Consider the following 23,091-nt stretch of genomic DNA (forward strand, 5'->3'; position numbering starts at 1 on the left):
CCGCTTCCTCCCAGACTCTGGCCTGGGGACGGGAGCTGGTCTGATGAGGATGGCATGAAAATAGAGAGTGAAGCAGCTTTGAGCTGGCACCAGGGGCCCGACGCCCTCCTCCAAATTCTAAGTCCCAAGACTCAGAGGCAGCCCTGGTCTGCCCCGGGCTCCGAGCCTATCCTGAAATCAGAGGCTTGCCCCACTCCCCACCCGCAGCAGCTGGCAGACGATCTGCTGGCGGATTCTCAGCTTTTCCTGTTCAGTCTGCTCCCGCAGTCGGGCCCGGGCCCGGGCAATCTCCACCTTGGCCTCCTCACGGGCCCGCTGGTATTCTCGTAGCATCAGCTCTATGTCAGAGGGTGGGTGAGGAGACCTTGACACTGACCGTGGGCTCCTGGGGAAGACCAGAGGGTTGGAGAGATGCCTTCTAACATGGTGAGTGGGCGACGGCCCAGGCCCGCTCAACACCACCTTCCTGAAGGACCCATCCTCTCTTTGCCCACAGGGCCTTTGGGTGCGGTCTTACAAACACCCCGAGGCTCAGGCATGCAGTCTTACATAGCATGGCACGGCTCCTCTATCCACCCCCACCCCATCCGCCGCTCCCTCCCAAACCCTCCTCTTTCCCTTTGCCTCAGTCTCCACAGCCGCCTCCGACTGCCCACAGTCACGCAGGACCCACTCCTGGAGTCGCTCCTGGCAAAGGAAGCTGCAGCCTCCGGTGTCCAGGACGCTCAAATCCAGGCCCTGCTCCCCACACTCGCCCCACCCAGAGCCTGTTCCCCACAGGGTTCTGGGTCCACCATACCTGGTGGTCTCCACAACATCCTTCCTCAGCTGCTGCAGGTATTCTCGGCGCCTGCTGGGCAAGTCAAAGGCCCAGGTGGGGAGATCCCGGTTGAATGGGAAGCTCAGTTGTTTCTGGGGGCTGAGGCTTTGCGTCCCGCGGAAGTTTTGAAGTCGCTCAGCCCGCTCCCTCCAGAGGTTATCTGCGGTGCGTTCTGGCCTGAGACAGAACGTGAGTGAGGCACTGAAGCTGACCCTGACTGCCCTTCTCCATCTCCAGACCTATCTTTGACCCCCAGAAGGTCCCAGAGCTGAGCCAGGAGGAGGGAACGGCCGGCTGTCAGCCGGCTCGGCTCTCTCTCCTCTCCCCCCAGCCCTTGTCGCCCCACTCCGAGCTGGGTCCTTACCAGGCGTACGGCTCCTCCTCTTGGGCAGCAAGTGCCTCCCCCGTCCCTCTCTGCAGCACCTGCAGCAGGGCGTCTGCCTCCCCAAAGCCGTGGTGCAGTTTTGCTTCCGTGAGTTCCACGCTGAGGGAGAGGGTCTGGGCCCCGACTCGCAGGGGGATCTGCTCCCTCTGGGACCACTCGGGCGCCTGGCTCTGGTCCTCATGAGGTTGTGGGAGCCTCTGTCCCTGCTCTCCTGAGCTGCAATCGCATCTGGTCCCCAGCAAATCCATCACACCCAGCGCCCCAGGGGAGCCGTCCTGACCCCCACACCAATCGCTGGATTTGTTATACACCGGGAGGTCCCTCAGACCGTGGTGCTGGGGCTCAGGGGCCATGCATGTCTGGGAACTGGGGCACAGCCGCCCCTCAGGCTGGCAGGCCTCAGTTGGGCCCAAGATGCCACCCCGGAGCCCTGGGGTGTCAGCCAACTCAAAGAAAGGGCAGCTGCGGCGGCGCCAGAGGCCTCCCCACGAAGAGGAAATATTCAGAGCGGGCCGTGGCTCCTCTGGAGACACTGAGCTCTCACCCCCATTCTCTGTCCTGCACTGCCATCGACTCAGCCCCCTACTGCTCAGTGGGCCACACTCTAGGGAGGCCACGTCCTCAGGCACAAAGCCATCAGTCAGCCTCCGGCTCCTGCTTCCCGGTGGTGGAGGCGACAGTCTGCTCTGGACCCCAGTGGTGGTCCTGGGCTGACGCCCCTGCGGGGCCTGCTCCACGCAACGGACTTGGGGCTTTGCGCTCTGCTCTGGGTGGCCTCGGGAGCTCAGCCCAAGGGAGCACCTGTAGTCACCCCCTTCTAAGGGACTGCTACCTTCTCCACACGGAGCCTCCACTCTCTGAGAGCTCCCTGACCCATCAGTGGTTTGAGAATAGTTCCCCACTGCAGCCCTCGGGGCGCCCAGGGGAAGGCCTGGGCGGGAGACAAACTTCTGGCAGCCTTCAAGGGAATGAGCTGAGGGGGCCGAGAGAGACAAAGCGCCTGGGGGGTGCCCTGACCCTTGGGTGCTGGCGCTAAGCGTGAGGATCGGGGAGGAGGCCCTGTCCACCAGCAAGGCGCTCGTGGGGCCCTGCTCCTTCCGCACCCCGGGCTCCTCCACAGGCTCCACAGTGTGGGGACAGGGCCCTGGGGAGGGAGATGCACCGAGGCTGCGGCCGGGGCTGCCATCAGCCAGGCTGGGAGGCAGGGGGGCAACCAGAGAAGCCTGGGGGCTCAGAGGATGCAGGTTCTGCCCAGGGGGAACTTTCTGAAAACTCAAGTGGGATGAGGGTACGGGGGCGCTCCGGGGCCTGCAGAGGGTGCTTTCTTCCTGAAGATCTCGGGGCCCTGCTATTTTCCGTGCGGTCCCCTCTGCCCCTCTCTTCTTAAGCGTCCCGGGGACATGTCCCTTTTCCTGAGACGTGATGGAAAGATCTGAGCCCAGCCTTTCAAGGACTGCATTGACTTTCTGAGGGTTGGCCTCTGGGGCCTGGAGGTGCAGAGGTGGTGAGGCCGGGTCAGTCTGGATGCCCTCATCCATGGTGGTCTGAGTACAGCCGTCCATCTTCAGTGCCTGGGGCACCTCACCCAGGGTCTCCCTCTTGGCATTCCACTCCTTTTCGGCCACACTTGGCTGGGAGAGGCTCCCCAACAGCTCCGAGGTGCTGTGCAGGAGCTGCGAGAGGCGGAGAGACAGGTTGTGCATGCTGGCCCAAGAGGCCAGATCCGACTGAGCAGAGGAGAGGTCCGCGTGGCTCCAGCGGGACCTGCAGCCCAGAGTCTGGGTGCCCTGCTCCACGGTGTTCATCCTGGACACACCCACAGGGCCACCCTCCTCTGATGGGTACAGCAGCATAATCTCATCCACCGGGCCCGCAGCACTTCCTCCAGCCAAGGGAGGCTCCCTCCTCAGGCAGCCTGCCTCATCAGGGGTGCCTGGGAACCCGCCTCTCTCGTCAGGACCCTTAGGGGGGGCTGCCCCTTCAGAGCTGATCAGGACGTGGGGGCTCCCCAGGGCAAACGAGGAACCCCAGACTCCCCAGGCCTCACGGGAACGGCGGGCACTTTCGACGAGGCTGCGTGTGCTTGACAGGCCTCGGGCACTGGCCAAGGTCCTGCGGTGGGAGTAGACCGGGGAGCCCCGGTCCTCTAGGCCGTCGTCCTCACGGGAGCACCGGTCCACGTCTGACGGTGTCAGGCCCTGGGGTGTCGGGCCACGGGAGACAGCAGCTGCGCCGCCAAACACATATTGCTTCCAGCCAACACGCGCAGGCCCCTCGGGGCACCAGGGCAGGGCGCAGGGATGGATGGCGCTGGAGCCAAAAAGCAGGGCTCCTCCGCCCGCCTCAGAGCACCACGCCTCTGGCCGAGCCTGGCCACCCAGTCTCTCTGGCTTTCCTGGCTGGGCCTGTTCCGGAGTACCAAATAGCCGAGCAGCCATGAGATCGGGGGTCGGCACGCACGACACAGCTGAAGTCACCGGGGAAGGAGGGGGTGTGGACGGCAGGGGCCTGGGATCAGCAGCGATGCCGTCCAGGTCAGAGGCGGCTTCCTGATTGCAGCCCTCAGCTTTCAGAGACGTTCTTGCCGCAGACTTTCCAGAGAAACAGCCTCTGGGATGCGGGGTCCACAATCTGCTAGGCTCCCGTATATCCTCATCTGTCGGGGAAGGAGGCTCCACGCTCAAGCTTAGCTCCTGAAGAGACCGGTGAGAGCTGACCACAGAGAACTGCGGTCTAGAGTGTTTGGGGCCAGAGACGATGGCGATCACAGGAAGTGAGCATCGGTGGCAGGGTGCCGGCTGCTCCCCGCCAGAAGAGGGCTGCCCGGGGCCCTGGGCCACAGGCCAACATGCTCCACGTTGCCCCAAGGGGACAGTGGCTGAGTCTCTGAAGGCTGCAGGGAGCCTGGCCACAGCCTCGTCCTCTCTGCCTGCACCTCTAATCTGACAGCTGCCTGAGCCACCTTCATCAGCACATGGGGGGCTCCTGCCCCGGGCAGCATCTTCTCGGCCACCTGAAGCCTGGTCTCTCTGCTGCTCTTCCTCCTCCCAGGGGCTGTCAACCTGGGGACCGGAGACGCACTGTAACTCTGCTACCAATTTGGCTTGGGGATCCAAGCCACTATGATCCTTGGACTCCGCGGAAAGTTGCGGCTTTTCTGGAAGGCATCTGATGGCATTTCCCAAACATCCATGTTGCGGTCCCACCGGCAGCTCACTCGCAACACACCGTTCACTTAAACTCAGGCTGTGTGGTCCCCCAGCTATTGCAGGTGGTTCTGGCTTGGTTTGAGAGCCCTGTGCACTCCGGCCACCAGCGGAACTGTCCTGAAACCTCCCGGGTAGCTCAGAGCAACTGCCTGCATGGAAAGGGGGAGCCTCAAGCTCGGTGCTGACTTTCTTCTTGCCAGCCTTTTTCTCAGGATCCCCTACTGACCTGCAGCTTCCATCAGCAACCCAAGGGCTGAGGGGACTTGTCCTCACATCAGGGGCGGAAGGGGAGCTGCAGCCCTGAGCCGGAGGCAGGAGAGCAGCAGCAGAGGTCTCTGGGGTGCTGCCATCTACCGGCCCCAACTCCACATTAATGCTTTTGGACTCAAGGCCATGTGCCCAGAGAACATCAGGTTCCCTGCAATGGCCCTCTCCTCTCTCCACCCCCCAGGCCCTGGGGGGGACCATGCAGGGTGGGTGGAAAGTATGTGGGGTGGCCTCAGAAGCCCCCTTGCCCAGGTCACCGTCTCTGTAACAGAGTGAAGTGGAGGAAGGGGAGGCACGGGCCTCGGAAGCAACGGGTTGAGGGTTGCATGGCTGCCGGCAAGGATGAGATCTGCTGTCTGCTTGGCCCCCGGACGGGCTGAGGGTCCTGCTGCCTTCAGTGCTCCCCGAAAAGACACCACAGTCTGAAGTTTCCTGCGGGCACCTGCGCAGGGCCTCCTCCCTAACTCCTCCGGGTCTCTGATCTGGCAACAGAGTTGGCCTGGGACCTTTGACGCTGGCCCTGCAGGCTTCTGCTAGCCTAGAGCCAACACTCCCCTCCCGCTTCACAGGCTGCTGAGAGGGAGCTTCCGGTTCAATCCCTCCCGGGGCTCTGGGAAGGACAGCACCCCATTTGGGACTCGCCTTCCCTTCTTCTAAGCTGGTGGAAGCCTCAAGGCATTGGCCCTGGTCTTGGTTAGGCCCTGAGAGACTGGCAGAATTCTGAACATCACAGATCTCAAGGTGACTTTCAAAACAGGTTGGTTTTCCTCCTTGTGCAGCCACTAGGAAGTTACCAGGACCTCCTCCCCATGTGTTGTCCAGAGTCCCAGGTTCTTGGTGGGCTGGGCTGCTCTCCTGCCAGCCAGGGAGAATGCCCTGGGCAGCTTCCCAGGCAGCAAACGGGCCTCGCCTACATGGAATCCCTCCAGCATCATCAAAAGGGGCCTGAGAAGGTAAGGCAGCCACTATTTCCTCCACCATTACCCTCCTGTCCTCCTCCACAGCTGCTGAAAAAGGAAGACTGTCTGAGCCCAAAGCATCAGCAGAGGAAGGTGTTCTGGTTGCTTCTCCCTCTTTCTCTATGATTTCAGAAGAGCTAGTGTGATGCACAAACTGTTCACCGGCTCCCAGGAAATGTCTCAGTTTTCCGGTACAGTGACTTTTACCTGGAGCAGGGTCAGCGTGGGAGGAAGTCCGTGAGGGGTGCTGTGGCCCTGTGTTAGTGTCAGTGCTGGGCAGAGGGTGACAGCTGTCTGCAGAGGGGTGTGTGGCCTGAAGGACAGATGTCCTCTCATCACTTGACAGGTGTCCTGGTTTAGCAGAGAGAGACGCCACATGAAATCCCCGTGCTTCACCCTCATTTCTGGTCCTGGCTGACACTGACTGGCCCATTTGTGGACACTGAGGCCTGCCAGGGGCCCCTGAAGAACATTCAGGTCCTAATAGCGTCTCATCGTGAGGAAGGACTGTGCCCCCAGCCACCACGTTGTGAAGCTGCTTCCCCTGGGCCTTTGCCTGTCCTATCTCCTCCAACTCAGCCAGGCACGTGGGTGGATGGGCAGAGGGCTCCGGCTGAGGCAGCCTTGGCAAGGACACAGGTGCTGAGAAAGCACCACTGGCAGGACTGAGGTCCTCGGCCTCCTTCTCTGCCTTTTGCCTCTCCCCGCTGCCTCGCTTGTCCCCCTCTTCTAAGGGGCAGCTGGCCCTCCTTTCAAGCAGGCTAGAGGCCCTGTTCAGGGAACTGGCTCTGTCTGGTCCTCTTGGTACAGCTGCCTCAGCTTCGGAAGGAGAACCCACCCTGCTACCCAAGCCCAGCAAGGTGCTTCTGAGGTCCCCTCCGTGGCCTTGCGGACCGGTGCTTGTTGACCTCCTGCCCTCTGCCCCCAGGGGAATGCTCGCTGGTGCACTGGATTGACTGCGAGATCCCACAGCCATGGATATCACAGACCCGCACCAAGCAGGGTGTGCCGTGGAGAAGCCCTGTCTATCGTCTCCGTGCTGTGGGCTGTGGCATCCGGGCTCTCCACTCTGGTCCTGACACCCCGCTCCAGTTACCAGGGGACTGGTGGGCATTTTCAACAGGGTGGGATCCAGCACATAGTCAACAGAAGAGATGCCTAGAGTACCAGGTACATAAAGATAGGTTCTTGGCGGCCTTGTTGAATTCAAGTGCAAGGCGTTACTCAGGTCTCGGCGAGGAGCCATACAGGACCCTGGCTGGCTTGGCAATGGGTCAGTCTCTTGGCTGAAAAATGTGCACACACAATGCTGGCACGGGCCAGGGAGTTTCTGAGTTAATGAAACCACTTTGTTTTTCTCCTGTAGGCTCCCTCTTTGCACAGCCGTTTCTTCAACTCTGCCTTGAACTTCCGGCTCCTCTTGCTTAGAACTACGTATGCGTTTGGCAAAATGGCTTTCCTGAACACCCTTCACAGTCTCCAGCTCCTCGAGACTTCCCAAGCCACGGGGCGACCATCTGGGGTACACTGCATTCACCAGCTCGCCCTCCTCAGAAGTCCTCTCAGGCATGGGCTGCAATGGCAGAGCTCCAGCCGAAGCTTTCGTTTTCCTTGGATGAGCAGAAGAGTTGGTGCATTCTCTGCAAACTGTAAATGTCCCTAAAGAACCACCAGTTTCCCTGGCGGGTCTGTCTAATACAGCTGGGTGGGTGTGCCCTTTCACAGATCTGATGTCGTGTACCCGGGGATCAATGCTATTGTTAACCTCCATTCGTCCAGCTTCACCACCCCTAAAGATAACATCATCTTTCCATTTTGGAGAAGATGGCTGATCCTTGAAGGACAGGTGGTTTCTAAAGCTGCCTGGCCTCAGCACATGGTCAGCCATCTCCTGGTCCTTCTGGTCCTGGAACATAAACTCCTTCCTGACTCCCAGTGTGTGGGAAGCATTTAGCTGCTTACTCTGTTTGGAGTCAATTTCCAAGATGCCATTTTCCAGCTGCATTGCACTCCTAATTAGCCTAGCCATCTCATCAGCATTATTATCTCCTTTACTCCGCTTCTTTCCAGGAGGTTCTTCTTTGGGGTTTAACGCTTCTCGCACCTTTCCAGGGACCTTGCATTCACCGAGGTTTCTTTCCTGAAAGCACGTAACTGACTGGAATCTTTCATACATGGACTCTGCCTGTGGAAGCCTAAACTCTTCTGAGCCATCTTTGGGATGGAGCGCTTTTCCAGGAAGCCCAATTTCATTCCTCCTTTCCCCCTTGTGGGTTAGACTCTCATCCTGGGCTGCTGTCTCTGGGCTGCTTACTCTATGAGGTACTGATCTGGACTTCAAAGAGCGAGCGGCTTCCTCTATCTTGTCCTTGTCAAGGCCTAAATTGATGGTTTTATAGATGAAATCAGACCTGACCTCGGAAGGAAACCGTCTCTTCATGTCACAGGCCGGGGTCTCTCTGAGGACGGCATCCTGCCCCTGCTCTTCTTCCCCACTCGTCTCAGATTCACACACCAGGGGAGGCTTCCTTGACCCAGCACTGTCTGAGGAGACACTGCAGTAGGACTGTACAGTAGCCTTTTCTCCCTGCTTGAGCACTGGAAGACTGTGTTTATTTAAGATGCCAACTTGATTTTCAAATTCACATACTTTTATGCTGGTAGATGGAAGAAACTGTCTGTTCTGAGTGACAAAAAAATAAGCTGAGTTATGGCTTTCTTCTTTAATGTTTCCAAGGCATTTCCCTTTTTCCCTGCAAACTTTCTTGGTGTTCGGGTCAGCTGGCCTTTCTGCCATGACCTGCTGAGACGATGCAATCTTGGGATTCTGGTTTTGTAACAGCGCTGGCAACTTACTCTTCACATACACATTTTGGAGGACTTGGTGCTCATGTCCAAAGCCCCATGCTTCCCTGGGAGGCGGGGAGGGCGCCCCTGCTTCTCTGCAAGCCGGGATTTCCAAGGCGGTTTCTCTTAGGGCATCTCGGCTTCTGATCACATAGAATGTTTCCAAGGGAGGTGGCTGCAGGGAAGATGGGAGTGGATTCCAGGGAGCAGAGTGGAGGTACAGCTCTGGACCTGAAGGAAAGGCAAAGGAAAACCTGCTGTGTCTTCTACCCACTTCCTTGGAGCTCTCCTGGGAATCTGTCTTCTCTTCCTGCGGGAGGTGGTGGCTGTTCTGACCTAATTGCCCCCCTGGGTCTGCACTATTCTTCCTCAAAGGAGCCCAGCCTCGGGGCCAATGGGGTTCTTTGGTGTCTATGGTGACAATATGGTGACAAGCGTTCGTTAGGATGAAACATTCATCAGAGGACGTCATGAGACCAGGTTTCTCGCTACTCTGAGAGGCTTCTTCCAAGCTGCTCTCTTTGACTCCCCATGCTTCCATCACGGGATGTGCTGTCTTGTTCGCTGCTGTAGAGACGTGCACATTTGTAGTTCCAGAAGTCGATGATTCTACGTCCGCTGAATAAGTTCCACTATGACTCACCTCTTTCTCATTAGCTGTAAAGAAATCTGAAGTACCTTCTACCTCGACACGCAGACTGTCCTGTTCTTTCTCAGCTCTCAGACGCCTAATTCTGGACAGATGGATAGGAAAGTTGTTGAAATCCAGGCTGCTAGATACCCTAGGACCAATTGGCAATAGAGCATCTCCTCCCCTGCCAGAATCTTGGGTCAGGGAACCAGAGTCTTCCTCGAGGGAGGGCTTTCCCTTCCCTCGAGGAGGAAGACTGGGTGCTCCTGTGGCCTCCAAAACAGGATGAGACAGTTCAAGGAGGTACTTTTGCTGAAGGGCAGCCCAGTCTCTCTCACAGGCACTGCCAATGTAAGTGAATGAGGTGGCAGAGGCAGCCAACAAGCTTGACACACTAGAGTCAGATGCTTCAGAGACGCCCTTCTGGGCCATGTCAGGGACCCCTCTGGCCTGAAAGGTGCCTTCGGCTCCTGGCTGAAGAAGCCTGTAAGAGCCCCAGAGGGACACCCTGGTCGTATCAGAAACAGGGACTGTGTACACACTTCTGACACTGCAGGGTAGCTCAGCACTGCCCAGGGGCAGTTTGGAGCTGTAGGACAGGACTGTTTCTGTATCTGATGACTTTAGTTCTTCCATATTGGGCCAGTATCCAGGCCTCTCCCAACCGCAGGGCTGAACATCCTGGACGTCAGGACTTGGACATAAAGAACCTGGGGGGCTACTGGGACTGTTCTTGGAGTCACAGGAGAACCAGGAATCCATGGACACCAGAGGGCTCCCTCTTGAAAGCTGCACATCTTGGAGAGTGTTGGTTTGTTCTGTGGAGCTTGCCTCCACCGCCAACTCTGGCTGCTCACAGCAGGGCTGGAGCTCCAGGTAAAATGAACTGCTCACTGGCAGGGCGGCATCCAGCCTGGCTCCTGTTCTGTGGCTGATGGGGCCAGGGCTGCACACTGCCTCCTGGTCCCCTGCGGGCAGACTGGAGCTCTGCAGGCGCCAGAAAGTCTCCGTGGGCATCTCATCAGCTGAACGGAAGAAAGGCTCTTCTTGTTGATCGTCCCCCAGTTCTTCCTCAGCGTCAACCAGGCTGTCGAGGGAAAAGCTCCTGTGAGTCTGGGTGAACAGTCGACTGTCTGAGGATGTGGTGAAGCCCCTCACAGAGGCTTGAGCTCTGGCCCTGAAGTGGCCATGGCCATGGGTGAGAAAACTGAGTGCTGGGCTGTCCTGTGGGCTTTGGTACCCCTTCTCGGCCAGCGAGTCCTCAGATATTTGGCTGTCTTCGCTGTCGGAGTCATCTGTCCCTGGGAGATCCCGCTCCTTCCCCTGGGGCTCCTCCAGCTTCCATGGCTCCAGCAGGGCTTTGGCACAGGCACAGGACAGAGAATCTACTGAGTAACTGCTATCTGCATCAAATAAATCACCACCTTTTTCTCTCGCAAGATCCTCTACGGGGCTGGAACCTGTGAGTGAGGCCGTGGTGTCTGGGTCCCCCGCACTGTGTTGCCTCTTCAAAGGGCTGCTGTGAGGCAAGCGAGAGGACTTTTCAACCCTAGCTGCCAGGACCCTCTGCTGCCTCTTTGATGCCCCACTTGGAGAAGGTGGGGTGGATTCTGCCCAGAAAGTCTTGGCTGTCTTTCCACGCCCAGTGGCTTGTTTGGATCCATGGGGATGTGAGGAACCGCAACTGGCTCCCTCAGCAGCCTCATGGGGCCCAAGGTTCCCTTCTTTTCCCCACCCTGCAGGTGAGTGGCCTTAGCCCTCCTGGTCTGGGTGGAAGGGGTGAGGACCTCCAGCTTATCCCATGGCTTTAGCTTGTTAGCTGCGAAACTCTGGGCCACCATCTGACAGGGCTGCTTACCCACTCTCTCCATTTCCTGGACACTGGCAGACTCGCAGCTCTCAGTGAGGCAGGTACCAGAGGGTGAGGCTCCCTTCCTGGCCAGGGCCTTCCTGGCTGTGCAGAGCTGCCCCTCGCCTGAGGAACGGAGGGCATGCTTGATGAAATGCCCTTTCCTTGGGGGGTAATAAGCAGCCTGGGGCAAGTACTCTTCTGATGGGGTTTTCTCTGATAATTGCTCAGTAGGGTCAGGCACAGGAGGTGACGTGGTGGAGGGATCCCAATTCAGGAAAATACTGTGGAGACAAGGAAAGCCATCTCAGAAAAGTAAGAGGTCCCTACTTCCTGCTGAGAGAAGGAATATAAAGTCCCACTTAGTTTGCTCTGAAAGAGGTTTAAAACTAGGCCAGGGCTTCCCTGGTGGCGCGGTGGTTGGGAGTCTGCCTGCCGGTGCAGGGGATGTGGGTTCGTGCCCCGGTCCGGGGGGGTCCCACATGCCGCGGAGCGGCTGGGCCCGTGAGCCACGGCCGCTGGGCCTGCGCATCTGGAGCCTGTGCTCCGCAACGGGAGAGGCCGCGGCAGTGAGAGGCCCGTGTACCGCAAAAAAAAAAAAAAAAAAAAAAAAAAAACTAGGCCAATGTCACTGTCCCCTATAGCCTTCAGGGTCAGCTCTATAAGTACATAAGGAAACTACAGACTATAGTCTTGGCTCTCAAAGAAGCCCCAGGTACACTCTGTTCCTCATTTTCTTTATCTTACAAAAAGGATGAACTGAATCTGGATCTAACCACGCCTTTAGGGAAAATTTCCAACATGAGGAACTGAAGAATAACTTAAATGGCACTACAAGGAATCAAACAGACAAATCTATAAAGGGGCACATTTTACAGAATTGATCCGCTTTCTTTAACAAATCGACGATATGAAGAAATTTTTAAAAAGCATGATTAAAAGAAACTTAAAAGACATAACAACCACATGCAGTGTGTAAATTCTACTGGATCTTAACTTCAATTAACTATAAATATATATTTTGAGGCAATTAGAGAAATTTGAATATGGTCTAGGTTTTTGATTATACTGAATAATTAATCTTAATTTTGTTGGGTGTGATGACAATGTGGTTATAAGAAAACTTATTTTTCAGAAGTGTATACTTGTAGGATTGAAATGACATCATGTCTAAAAGTTGCTTTAAAATGCTTCATCGGAAAAAGGAAGGAGGGGAGACAAAGCAAGCATGGTAAATCTTGACATTTGCTGAACATGGGTGACAGGTACACAACTCTCTCAACTTTGTGTATGTTGGAAATTTTTCATAATAAAACTTAAAAAAAAAAAAAGCCTGCCTCTCTCAACTTTGTGTATGTTGGAAAATTTTCATAATAAAACTTAAAAAAAAAATCCAACCTAGTACTCTAAAGACCAGATTGGTAAGCAAACATAACAGTAATAGACATTAATTGGGCACCTAATATGGGCAAGGCCCTGCGCTAGGCCTGGAGGATATAAAGAGGTAGACATAGTCCTCTGCTCCAAGCAGTCTGGGAGATAACATATCCTCACCTTGACTGAATGTGAGGAGTGAAGGAGAAAAGAAACAAGGAGGATCCCAAAATGAACCCAGGAGTCAGAAAGAGAGTGTTTCACTTGCTCAGCATGGTAGGTGGGCTGGGAAACTGACTGGAGCCAGCAGGTCAGGTGGGAGGGGAGGGGAGGGAGGAAGAGTGCGGTCTGAGGCAATATGAGACAGAGTGGTGGCAGGAGACACACAAGGAGACATATGTGGGTAGTCAGGGTCTAGAGCACACGGAAAATGAGGCTGAGATTCTCCCTCAGCAGATATGATCAAAGCAGCAAGAGCTGCCCCTCAGAGTGGGGGCAGGGAAGATCTTAGAAGACATCAACTACAGAGAAAGAAGAGAGTGATTAGGAGAAAAAGTGATGAGGAAGAGAAGAGTAGGCACATCTTTCCATTTCACAAATGGAGGAAATTGAGGCCCCAGGAAGTAAAGATCGCTGCCCAGGCAACAAGGCTGTAAACCTCAGCCAGTGCCCCGAGGCGGCCTCCGATAGCTGTACCTGTGCAGTTGGGCTGAGTGCCGGCTGCAGGGCCTTCGGTGGCTCAAGGAACTGCAACTTGTCAATCTGCTTCTGCGTTGAGGCCCGGGGACCAGGGCACCAGGGCAGGGGGCCGGGAAGGGGGGCCTCCGGGGGCAGTCATCCTGGAGCCAGCACAGCGACCTGAGCTGCTCCGGTCTCCTGTGGGCCTCCAGCAGCCTTGGCTTCTCGATGGTCCTCTTCAGCTGGAACGAGACCCTTCTCTGCCGGCCGTTCCGCTCCGCCACCCGAAGCGCGAGTCTCCGCAGGAGCTGCGGGTGCACCACCCTCTTCTGGCTTTGGACCAGGGGAGATGGCTGAGTCTCAGGGTCTGTCTGGCACCATGAATCAGATGGAACAGCGGCTGCACGTTCTTTCTCTTCTACACGGTCTTGCTGCAGCTGCTGGTGCAAGCCGGCCGGCCAGGTCCCTTCTCTGAGTAGCCACTGCTGGTCTGAGAACGAAAAACACCCTGAGAGAAGGTCAGCCCGTCCTCCCTCCCTGGACTCAGGCACCTCTGGCCACAGCTGCACCTGCACAGAGTGAAGAGCTGGCCAGGGTGACGTGGCGGGATGAGGGCCACATGGCCCTCTGGGGCAGGAGTGCCGGGCCCCCTGACCACAGGGCAAGTGGACGAAGCCCCGGGCCTCAGCAGGGCAGCGGGCACATGCTAGGGCCAGCAGCAGAACCTGAAAAAGCACGCATGAGGGCAGTGAGGAAGGTCGCTTCCTTATTCTTGCTTCCAGCCCCCGTGCAAGAGCCTCTGGTCTCTAAAAGAGGGGAGAGAACCCCTAACACCAAAGATTCCATTACATCACAAAGAAAACAAAGGAGAGAATACAGAGGGCCAGGGCGGTGTGGAGAGATGGGAAGGGGAAGCAGGCTCCTACCGTCTTTAACCTGTTGGCCGGCACACGTCCCGTCCAGTTCCCGTTCCTGTTTGGCTCTAATCTGTCCCGCTAGGATTCGCTGCCTCAAATCCCCCATGAAGCACAGCCGCTGCTGCTGAATCTGGGCCCCGCAGGGTGTCTCTCCAGCCCTTGGTGGCCTGTGGTCCTTGTCACTCTGCTCTCCCAGCGCTTTCCTGTCACAGGGGCCGGGGTTACCCGGGGGGAAATGTAAACCCAGCTCAGCAAACACCTCCACGGCCTTAGCCCCTCCCATGGAGTCCTGCATTCAATAAGGCAGAGAGGGCTTTGGACTTCTGGCAACTTGGGACACACAGGCACGGTGTCACAGGCAGCTCATGATGTCACAGTGCAGGAGGGGAGAACAGTCCTGAGACTAGCATATTCTTAGACTGTGGGTTTAGCAGAAACACAAGTTCATTTTGGTTAAGGAAAATAACCAGGAAAGTAAAGCGGCTGTTTTTAGAAAACACAACATTTTAGCTAAATCAAGAAACTTTGTCCTTTAAAAAAGAATAAAAAGGTATCTGCTAAAAATATGTTGTAACTAGACTAGAGCAGAAGCTCCAGAAACACTGTGGGAATGGAAACCCTCTCCTCCATGTTCAGCGATCACGACTGCACCTCCACTCCTAAAGCAGAAACCCTCTTGATGTGGTCGTAGGAGGAGAGGGAACTCAGATGCACGCCAAGCTGTGTGTGCAGCAGGAGCCCCAGGGGAGAGCTGGTCTCCACTCAAGGGCTGTTCTCGGTGAATGAGCCCTGGATGAGGGTTCAAGAGCTTTAGACTCGACCACACCTTTCAGAGATACATGCTGACACGTTTACTGGTGAAACTGTCCAAGATTTGTTTAGATCCAGTGGGGAGGAGTTGGGGATATAAATGAAACAAGATTAGCCATGAGTTGATCATTTGTAGTGTATTTAAAATTTTCCAATAATACAAAATTTAAAAAGGTTTTCTTGGGACTTCCCTGGTGGCACAGTGGTTAAGAATCCGCCTGCCAATGCAGGGGACATGGGTTCGAGCCCTGGCCCGGGAAGATCCCACATGCCTCGGAGCAACTAAGCCCACGCGCCACAACTATGGAGCCTGCACTCTAGAGCCCGGGAGCCACAACTACTGAAGCCAGCACGCCTAGAGCCCGAGCTCCACAACAAGAGAAGCCACCGCAGTGAGAAGCCCGCGCACCCGCTAGCTGCAACTAGAGAAAGCCCGTGCGCAGCAACGAAGACCCAATGCAGCCAAAAATAAATAAATAAATTTATTTAAAAAAAGGTTCTCTTGGCTTTCATGAAGACCCGGGCTCAATCCCTGGCACCTCCACCTAAAAAAAAAAAAAATTCTAGACTACAGTCATGCTTTTACTCTGCCACCAGGTTCTTGTGTGACCATGGATAAGTCAGAGCCTTCCTCTGAAGAGTGACAGCTTCTCCCCTCATGCTAACCTCTCCCTAGGTCACACGTGACTTCTATGCAAGGGCCTCCCATGCTGTTTCTGCAGGGCCTCTCCGTCCCTGTCATTCAGGTTTCAAAAAGAGCCAAATGCACGGGGCTCCACTCCGGGCTGGGAGGGGGAGCGTCTGGGAAGGGTCAGGGTCTGCTGGAGACCAACACAAAAGCCCCAGCCAGCCTCGCTTATCCTGCCCTCGGCCCTCATTCCAGCCCCAGAAGGCCACGGCTCTCAGGCTTGGAGACTCTCTAAGTGACTTGACACTAGAAGCAGACGACAAACCATCTGAGCAGTGTGCTCTGAGGGGTCCATTCCACTTCGGAGGTTTATCACTTTGTAGAGCAGAATGAAAGCAGAGGTCCCCAAACTACAGCCTTTGGGCTAAATGATGCGCTGCCTGCTTTTGTGAATCAAGTTATTGGAGCACAGCCACACGCGCGGTTTATGTATCGTCTCGAGGGCTTCCGTGCCTCACTGGCCCAGCAGAATAGCTGCGGCGAAGGCTACAGCACAACCTGGCCCTTCACAGAAAGTCTGCTGCCTCTGTCTTAGAAGAAATTAAGATTTCTTAATGTAGCCTTAGGAGGACAGTGAAGGAGGGACGGGTGGGAGAGTGAATAGATGGATGGGGGCGTGGGTGGGAGCTGACACAACAGCAGGCTCCTCTCTGGAAAGGAGGCTGGGAGGTGACTCAATCTACAGTGAGTCCAGGAATCAGGAGGGGCCCAGGTACCTGTGCGAGTGTGCTCTGGGGAAGACGGCTGCTGGCTGCTGTGGGCAAAAGGGCAACACACAAGAGTGGAAGGTACAGAAAACAGGAAAGGCGCCGTTCGTCACACATAAGGCAAAGGCCAGGGATAGCAACTGGAACAAGAAGCCGGTTAGCGCCACACAAAAAGAAAAAGCAGTTAATGGAAAACATTTTACACATATATTTATATGTATCACGCCTGTGTCACAGCTCCAAATTGTGTCTGACCACAGACACGGCTGAATTACAAACCCGAGCCCATCAGAGGGTCTTAGACACACCCAGCTAAGATCTACAACATCAGATACAAGGGGTAGGAGGAAGGAGATCTTTATTCTGAATTCCCTGAGAGTGTTCAGCTTCCTTCTCTGACTGTCCCCGGACCCTCAGATTTACAATCTGCTTCTCCCTAGAAGAGAGCTCCTCCACGCTTCCCCGGGAAAAGCTGTAGCCAGCCTGTCAGCTTCTACAGACCCAATACAGCTTCCTCCATAGCAGCCGCAAGCCCACAAGGAGAGGCTGTCTGGGAGGAGCCCCACAGACATGCACGTTTGTCCGAGGAGCCATACACCATCCGACTGAAAACGTCTCCTGTGCTGAGTACATCAGCCAAGTTCCCCGAAAGCATGTGAAAAAGAACAAGGCGACCTAAATGCTATATGTTGGGTAGATCACCAAGGGCCAGTCTTCAGTAACCTGCGGCCAAGGACCTCTGTCCCTCTCAGATGGTGCCCTTCTCCCTGGGGGACTCCAGCATCCCCAGTTGCTGCCAGGGCTCCATCGCGCCCTCCGGCTGCTCGGCTCTGGCAGCTTCCACAGCAGAAATGCAATGGCACCTACTCGCTGAGGTGGCAGAGGTTGGGGCAGCAGCAACAGCGTCCCCCTAGAGCTTAACCTCTAGGCACTTAAGGTTAAGCTCCCAAAATTCCCAGGGGGAAAATGCCAAGAACACGGACAACAGACAGTTTTCAAGGACAAACCCTTCTCAGGCCCAGATCACTCACTGCTGCAGGGAGAAAAGGAGGCCGACAGGCCAATCTCCCTGCTCTGGGGGCAGCTCCGGCTTCACAGGCTCCCCACCAGAGAAGCGCCCCTCCAGAGAGAAAGAGGGCGGAAAGGAAACCTAGGACACGGGGAGGTTCGGAGCCGACCCCACCCAAGAGCATATGAGAGACCCTCATGGAGACACAAGCCCAGACGGGGAGCCCTGCTGACAACGCGCAGGGCTCCACACACTCACTTTCTCTCCCGGCCCCTCTGCCTGCTCAGAGGCTTGAGCCCACACCACCCGCTGCTGCCAGGGGCTGGCGCACACGTGCTGGCAATGGTAGCTGGGCAGGACCGGCCTGGCCCACAGGCTCCCAGAGCTGGAGCTTAAGAGCGAAGGCAGTGAGGGGGAGAGGCCTGCTTCTCCAGTCCCCCTCTGTCCTCTGCATGAAAGGGTGCATTCTTGGTGCAACTGAAAGGTCACGTCCATGCCCATGGGGCTAGAGAGCCTGAGAAGACCTTAAAAAGGCAGAAGCCCAGTGTTCTCTGGGGTGGATGGGTCCACTGGGGCAAGGTGGGAGGACAGGAAAGCAAAAGGGAGGCCACCTTCCCAGGCAGCCCCTGCCGTGAGGGCCTCCCGGCAGCGGGGCTGTGGGGTGTCGGGCACTGGGCAAAGTATTCCATGTGCACTCGCTCTTTCAACCCGTGTCACGAGGACCCCTGGGAGGGAGACGGTAGCATCCTTACTTAGAGGTGAGCCAATAGGCTCAGAGACTCAGTAGCTTGCCTAAGGTCACACAGCTTTTCTGTCGTACAACTAGGAGGTAAGGCCGCTTTACCCAGCTCCAATGTATCTCTTCAGCATCCAAGGCTCTTTAAGTTGCAGAACCGTTCCCTGTAGGCCTCTGGACTTTGGGAAAAACACATCCTCAGTGTGACTTCCCAAAGGAACTGACCCAAGACAAGGCCTCCTTTCATGACTTCACTACAAAAAGGGAGGCCACTCTGACAAACAAGAGCCCCGGCCTCAGTCCTGAGTCTACCTTGATCTTGATATGCTCCACCCTATGTCACCCCTCAGGGCCCACAGTCACCCAACACTGACCATCCTCCCTTAGGCCCTGGAGCATTGCCAGCACGTGTGCGCCAGCCCCTGGCAGCAGCGGGTGGTGTGGGCTCAAGCCTCTGGTCGTCAGCAGCCCTCCTGTGAGCACCTGCCTGCTGCTCGTACTACCTGCCTCAGAGTGCTCCTGTCCTCATCCAACATCTCACCACCGAGGTCTGCCCCAAGGCTGTCCTCAGCTGCCATCAAGGCTCCTGGCCTGAGGAAAGAGCAGCAGGGGACCAAGGGCCATCAGAACCCTCCCAGGCACCCTGTGCTCATGGTGCTGAACAGCCCCCCACACCAGGGGTCGCACAGGTACCGGGTCCCCTGCTGACATTTTCTACAGGAAGTCTCCAAGGTACAAGCCACTGTGGCTTTCAGAACAGGACACCATTATTCCCAGGATCCAACCCACAAGGCATCTCGATCTGGGAGGGGGCTTCTATGCAGAAATGGATAAAGAACGACTATGAAGAAGAAAAGCAGTTCCCATGAGTCATGTAGAAAACTCGGACCCACACTCCACAGTCTCAAGGCAGGTGAAGCGAGTAGCACAGGGCAGAGCCCCAAGATATTTTCATGTTGGTCCTGGAGTTCCTGCCCCTCATGCATAGTACTGGACCCATGGTTATGAGGAAAAGAGGCTTCTCAATCTCACAGTAACTTTAAAAACTCAGAGGAAGCCACAGTCCTGGAGCTAACTGACACACACGTCAGCTCACACACAGGCAGGCCAGAATTTAAAGGGGTTAATAGAATTTAAAGAGGTAGGTCCAAAAGCAGCAAAGATATCCACAAATACATCAGGTGTAAATCTTGTTGACAGAGGAAGGTGACCACAGGAAACATCGTATGATATATACCTCTTTCAGTGATGAAGAAAGTTGCAATACCCAAGGGGAAATGAATGAAGGCCACGACCACCACCCTGCCAACCACCAGCTGAGCGGCTAGCTCAGCGTCCTCAGAACACTCGCCCACGTTGGTTCAGACCAGGCCTCATTCCGAGCTTGGCTGCTACACTCATCTCCTCCCCGCTCCATGTTGTAATGAATTAAAAAGCAAAACCAAAACGTCCCACAGCAGAACGAGCAGCTATCTCTCACCTTTCCTTCCCAAGCAAAGGGCAAAGACCCAACCGGGAGGCAGTGACATCTCCATCCAAATCCAGCCACTCCAGAGAGCCACTGCTACCAACAGTCTCTCCAACCTGCAGACAAGGAAGGAAGCATCATCACCCCCATCCCAACAGACCCGGACAAAGCTCGACCCCCTCCAAAAAGGAGAAGCGGGGAGGCCAGGAGCCACGTGGAAACACCATGTGCTCACCTGCCTCCTCTGCCGAAGGACGGCGGCCTCTGCGGGGTGGTTGAATCGGAACTTCTGTGCTTTCCCCAGGGTTATGACTGCTCCTGTGGCACAGGGACCGACGCGAATTCAATGCACAGCTCGCGTTCTGAGCACATGTAACATGCAGGCCACTGTTCTGGGGCACAAAGTCCTGCCCCCACAAGTTGATAATTTAGCTGAGTCAATAAGATATGTATTCATTGGATACCGTACAACGTATGTATTGAATTAATGAGATGAACAGGAGGAGCTCTGCTATTCCCAAGGAAAGCAAGATGAGCTCCAGGTGGAGTAGTCAGGGAATGCTTTGTTGAAGAGGGGTATCCAAGCTCAGCCTCAAAGGACAGACAGAATCTGAATAGATTAATAGTAGTAGTAATAGTGACAGTAATCATGATAAGGGATGTTTTCTAAGTGCCAAGAACACTGCTAAGAACATTACACAGACTAGCTCATTCAATCCTCACAACGATTTTATTATTATTCCTATTTTATAGGAAATTGAGGCTCAGAGACTTTCCCAAGGACACAGAGCTAACACACACAGGTACTAATTTCAGAGAGTCACTCTCTACTCTGGAGCCCTGGAATTGGGGCTTGTTTATGGGAAGAGGACTGTATTAGGGAATCTTCAGATCTCTGGGTGCAGAGGCTGGGTGTTCCATTATTAAAGCCTGCCTCACTGAGTTCTCTGGGTCTGGCCCATGAGAATGGAGCTCGCCACTCATCCTGGCATAAACCGGGCTGTAGGGGGCCCTACCTTGGGTCAGACGGCAGGAGGCGGTGACCTCCCGGCCATTGACTGTGCAGCGGGCCCCGCGGGCAGGCCGCAGAATGACGACCCCACAGGCGCTGGTGATAGTGCAGTGGTCTCTCTCGATCCACTGACCCTGCAGGACTACAGAAGGGGGCGGGGGTCACTTGGGTGGAGGCACAGCCCAGAGAAACACCTCCTCCAGTCTTCTGATGAGATCAGAATCCACATCTGGAAGATCTCACGTCATGACAGGAGAGGAAGAGCCACCACCTGAAACCACCCAGACCTGGATCATCCCACCGTGTGGGTCTCCTCCTATCATGTCCCAGACCCACAACCTGTCAGGGAAAGAGGAGCGGCCCCTCAGACCTCAAAGATTCCTTCCTCTCAGAGCACCATCACGTTCCTCTGAAGAAACCCGTCCAGCATGAATACCTGCCACAGAGCATCGGACCCATATGCTCTGTCACTCACCAATGTCCTGTTCCTGGTCTGAGTCAATCCTTCCTATTTTTGTTGTCCCCTCCTAAAGGGAAAATCAAAGCCATTTTAATGAGAATAAAAAGGGATGCAGCCCTGCCCCCAAAGGAGAGCCCACCTGTTTGAGCGTCATCACCGTCCTCCCATGCCCACCCCAGCCTTTTCCACACCACTTCTCAGCTTTGCTCCAGGATGTTCTGACTGCTCTGCCCACTCACGCTGCAGCCCAGGAAGCCCCGAGACGGTGGGGTCAGAAAAATGCATGACTAAGCAGCACCAGCTTTTTGCAAAGTCCAACTAGGGCTGGCCGGCTCCTTTCTGTCCCATAGCCTGGAGTTAGGCCGTCAGAGCTTCTCTAGTCTGGGGAAGTGGGCACATGGGTATAGCTTTCTCCCGGGGCTTAAGGTTAATGTGGTCCAAGTTTGGTCCAGTCAGTCTCAAAGAGGCATGCCTTCTAGGATGATGTATGGAAGCACAGGATTTTTACCTTCTTGGTCCGCAGATGAAGTTTAACAGACACCAGATTCTAAGAAGAGTAAAGCACAAAAAAGAAGCACAAAAAGGAGAAAAGCACATCTAGAATCAAAAAAGACTGGAAGAGAGTACAAGAGAGGAGGGGGAAACTGGAGTTACTATCAATGAATCACTGGGTTAGTAGAAGACAAGGCCTTTGGCCCTTGGACTATAACAATGCAGTTTAAGACCACATAGCTCTGTTTGAGGAAGGCAGCAACACGGCAACAGAGATGCGAGTTTAGATATGTATTTATCTTTTCTTTTTTTAAATTTATTTATTTATTTTTGGCTGCATTGGGTCTTCGTTGCTATGCACAGGCTTTGTCTAGCTGTGGAGAGCGAGGGGCTACTGTTTGTTGCGGTGCGCGGGCTTCTCATTGCGGTGGCTTCTCTTGTTGTGGAGCATGGGTTCTAGGCACGCGGGCTCAGTGGTTGTGGCTGGAGGGCTCTAGAGCGCAGGTTCAGTAGTTTTAGCGCACGGGCTTAGCTGCTCCGCGGCATGTGGGATCTTCCCGGACCAGGGCTCGAACCCATGTCCCCTGCATTGGCAGGCGGATTCTTAACCACTGCGCCACCGGGGAAGCCCAAGATATATATTTATCATTTACTGACTAACTTTTCCCTGTGTCCCGAGCACTGCGCCAAGTGCTTTACAGATAGCTCTCATTTAATCCTCTAACAACCCAGAATGTAGGTATTACGATCAGGAATCTGAAGCTGACAGGGGATAAGCTGCCCAGGGAGCCCACCCACTAAGTAGGACAACCCTGGCTAGCATTCAGGTCTCTCCAGGTCCTGTGCCCACGTGTTTCCAACCTCGCCAAACCACCTGCCCGGTGACTGGTGTTTTTGAAGTGACTGGAAAGTTCCGCACTAGGCTTCACTATCAGCAGCCAGAAAGGAGGGCCCTGCAGCTCTCCCAAAATCGCCTGAGGAGAAAGACCCCTGGAAGGAACGAACAAGGCTCTGGCTCCCCCCGCACACCCACAACCAGCCAGAGCCCAGGCTTTTCCTCTCAGCCACTGAGGATCACACGATCCAACGGATGCCTGTCTCCAGACACCGCCATCCAGAATCGAGGGAGGGGGGTCAAGACCACTCTCAGGGGTTCAAGGTCAGCCCTGATGATGAGGCACATTCCTCCCAAAGGAATAAAGGCCACAGTACATCCCAACTTCTAGATCTGCAGAGCAGAAACTACCCCAAAATGTGCTGGCATCTCATTTAACATGGGCTGAGCTGGCGCCTGTGCCTGCTGCCCCTCTGCCTCTTTATGCCTGTTTATTGGGAGGGGCAGCAGCACAAAGGCAGTTATGAGATGAAGTCCAGGATATCAGTAACCTGCTCCACCCTCCCTTCCTGCTGCCTGCTCCCCACCTAAGGTGCTTCCCAAGGTGACTCAGGCAAACAGTTCCCAGGCCACTGCGAGGGACTAGTTCTGGGTCTGGAACCAAGTTAGCAAATAAAAACAGAGAATCTTGAGTGACTACTGTTACACTACTACCCAAACCAGGATCTAAACAAACAAAAAGGGGGCAAATGGGTACAAAACCTGCAGAAATGCCATGATTAGAAGTAGACTGAAATCCTGTTTCCCCAGGTTCACATCCAGAACATGAGGGAGGGAGTGACCCCCAGTGCACTGACTTGGCAAGGACACCAGCACTCCAGCATCGTCCATCTCCCGCCTCCAACTCAATCTCCCCATCATCCTTCAACCCTCTGTGG

General features: G+C 55.3%; 1 protein-coding gene across 6 annotated transcripts in view; it reads right to left on the reverse strand.

Annotated features, from left to right (window-relative positions):
• Positions 1-23,091, reverse strand: part of STARD9 (StAR related lipid transfer domain containing 9) — a 127,111-nt gene that overhangs the window by 14,330 nt on the left and 89,690 nt on the right. For all 6 annotated transcript variants that reach the window (XR_003795793.1, XR_003795795.1, XM_029236885.1 and 3 more), the window contains exons 17-26: positions 20,842-20,893; positions 20,371-20,508; positions 19,590-19,672; positions 19,367-19,470; positions 13,946-14,139; positions 13,038-13,509; positions 10,977-11,251; positions 1,185-10,476; positions 800-997; positions 202-385 (exon numbers count right to left, since the gene is read on the reverse strand). Coding sequence is in view for 4 of the 6 variants with exons in the window: in XM_029236885.1 (XP_029092718.1) it covers positions 202-385; positions 800-997; positions 1,185-10,476; positions 10,977-11,251; positions 13,038-13,509; positions 13,946-14,139; positions 19,367-19,470; positions 19,590-19,672; positions 20,371-20,508; positions 20,842-20,893 (10,992 nt within the window). In the remaining 2 variants the exon portion in view is untranslated. The remainder of the gene's footprint in view (positions 1-201; positions 386-799; positions 998-1,184; positions 10,477-10,976; positions 11,252-13,037; positions 13,510-13,945; positions 14,140-19,366; positions 19,471-19,589; positions 19,673-20,370; positions 20,509-20,841; positions 20,894-23,091) is intronic.

This window comes from Monodon monoceros, unplaced genomic scaffold (assembly GCF_005190385.1).
Source record: "Monodon monoceros isolate NGI ecotype Baffin Bay Population unplaced genomic scaffold, NGI_Narwhal_1 Super_Scaffold_21, whole genome shotgun sequence".
In the NCBI taxonomy this organism is placed as follows: Eukaryota; Metazoa; Chordata; class Mammalia; order Artiodactyla; family Monodontidae; genus Monodon; species Monodon monoceros.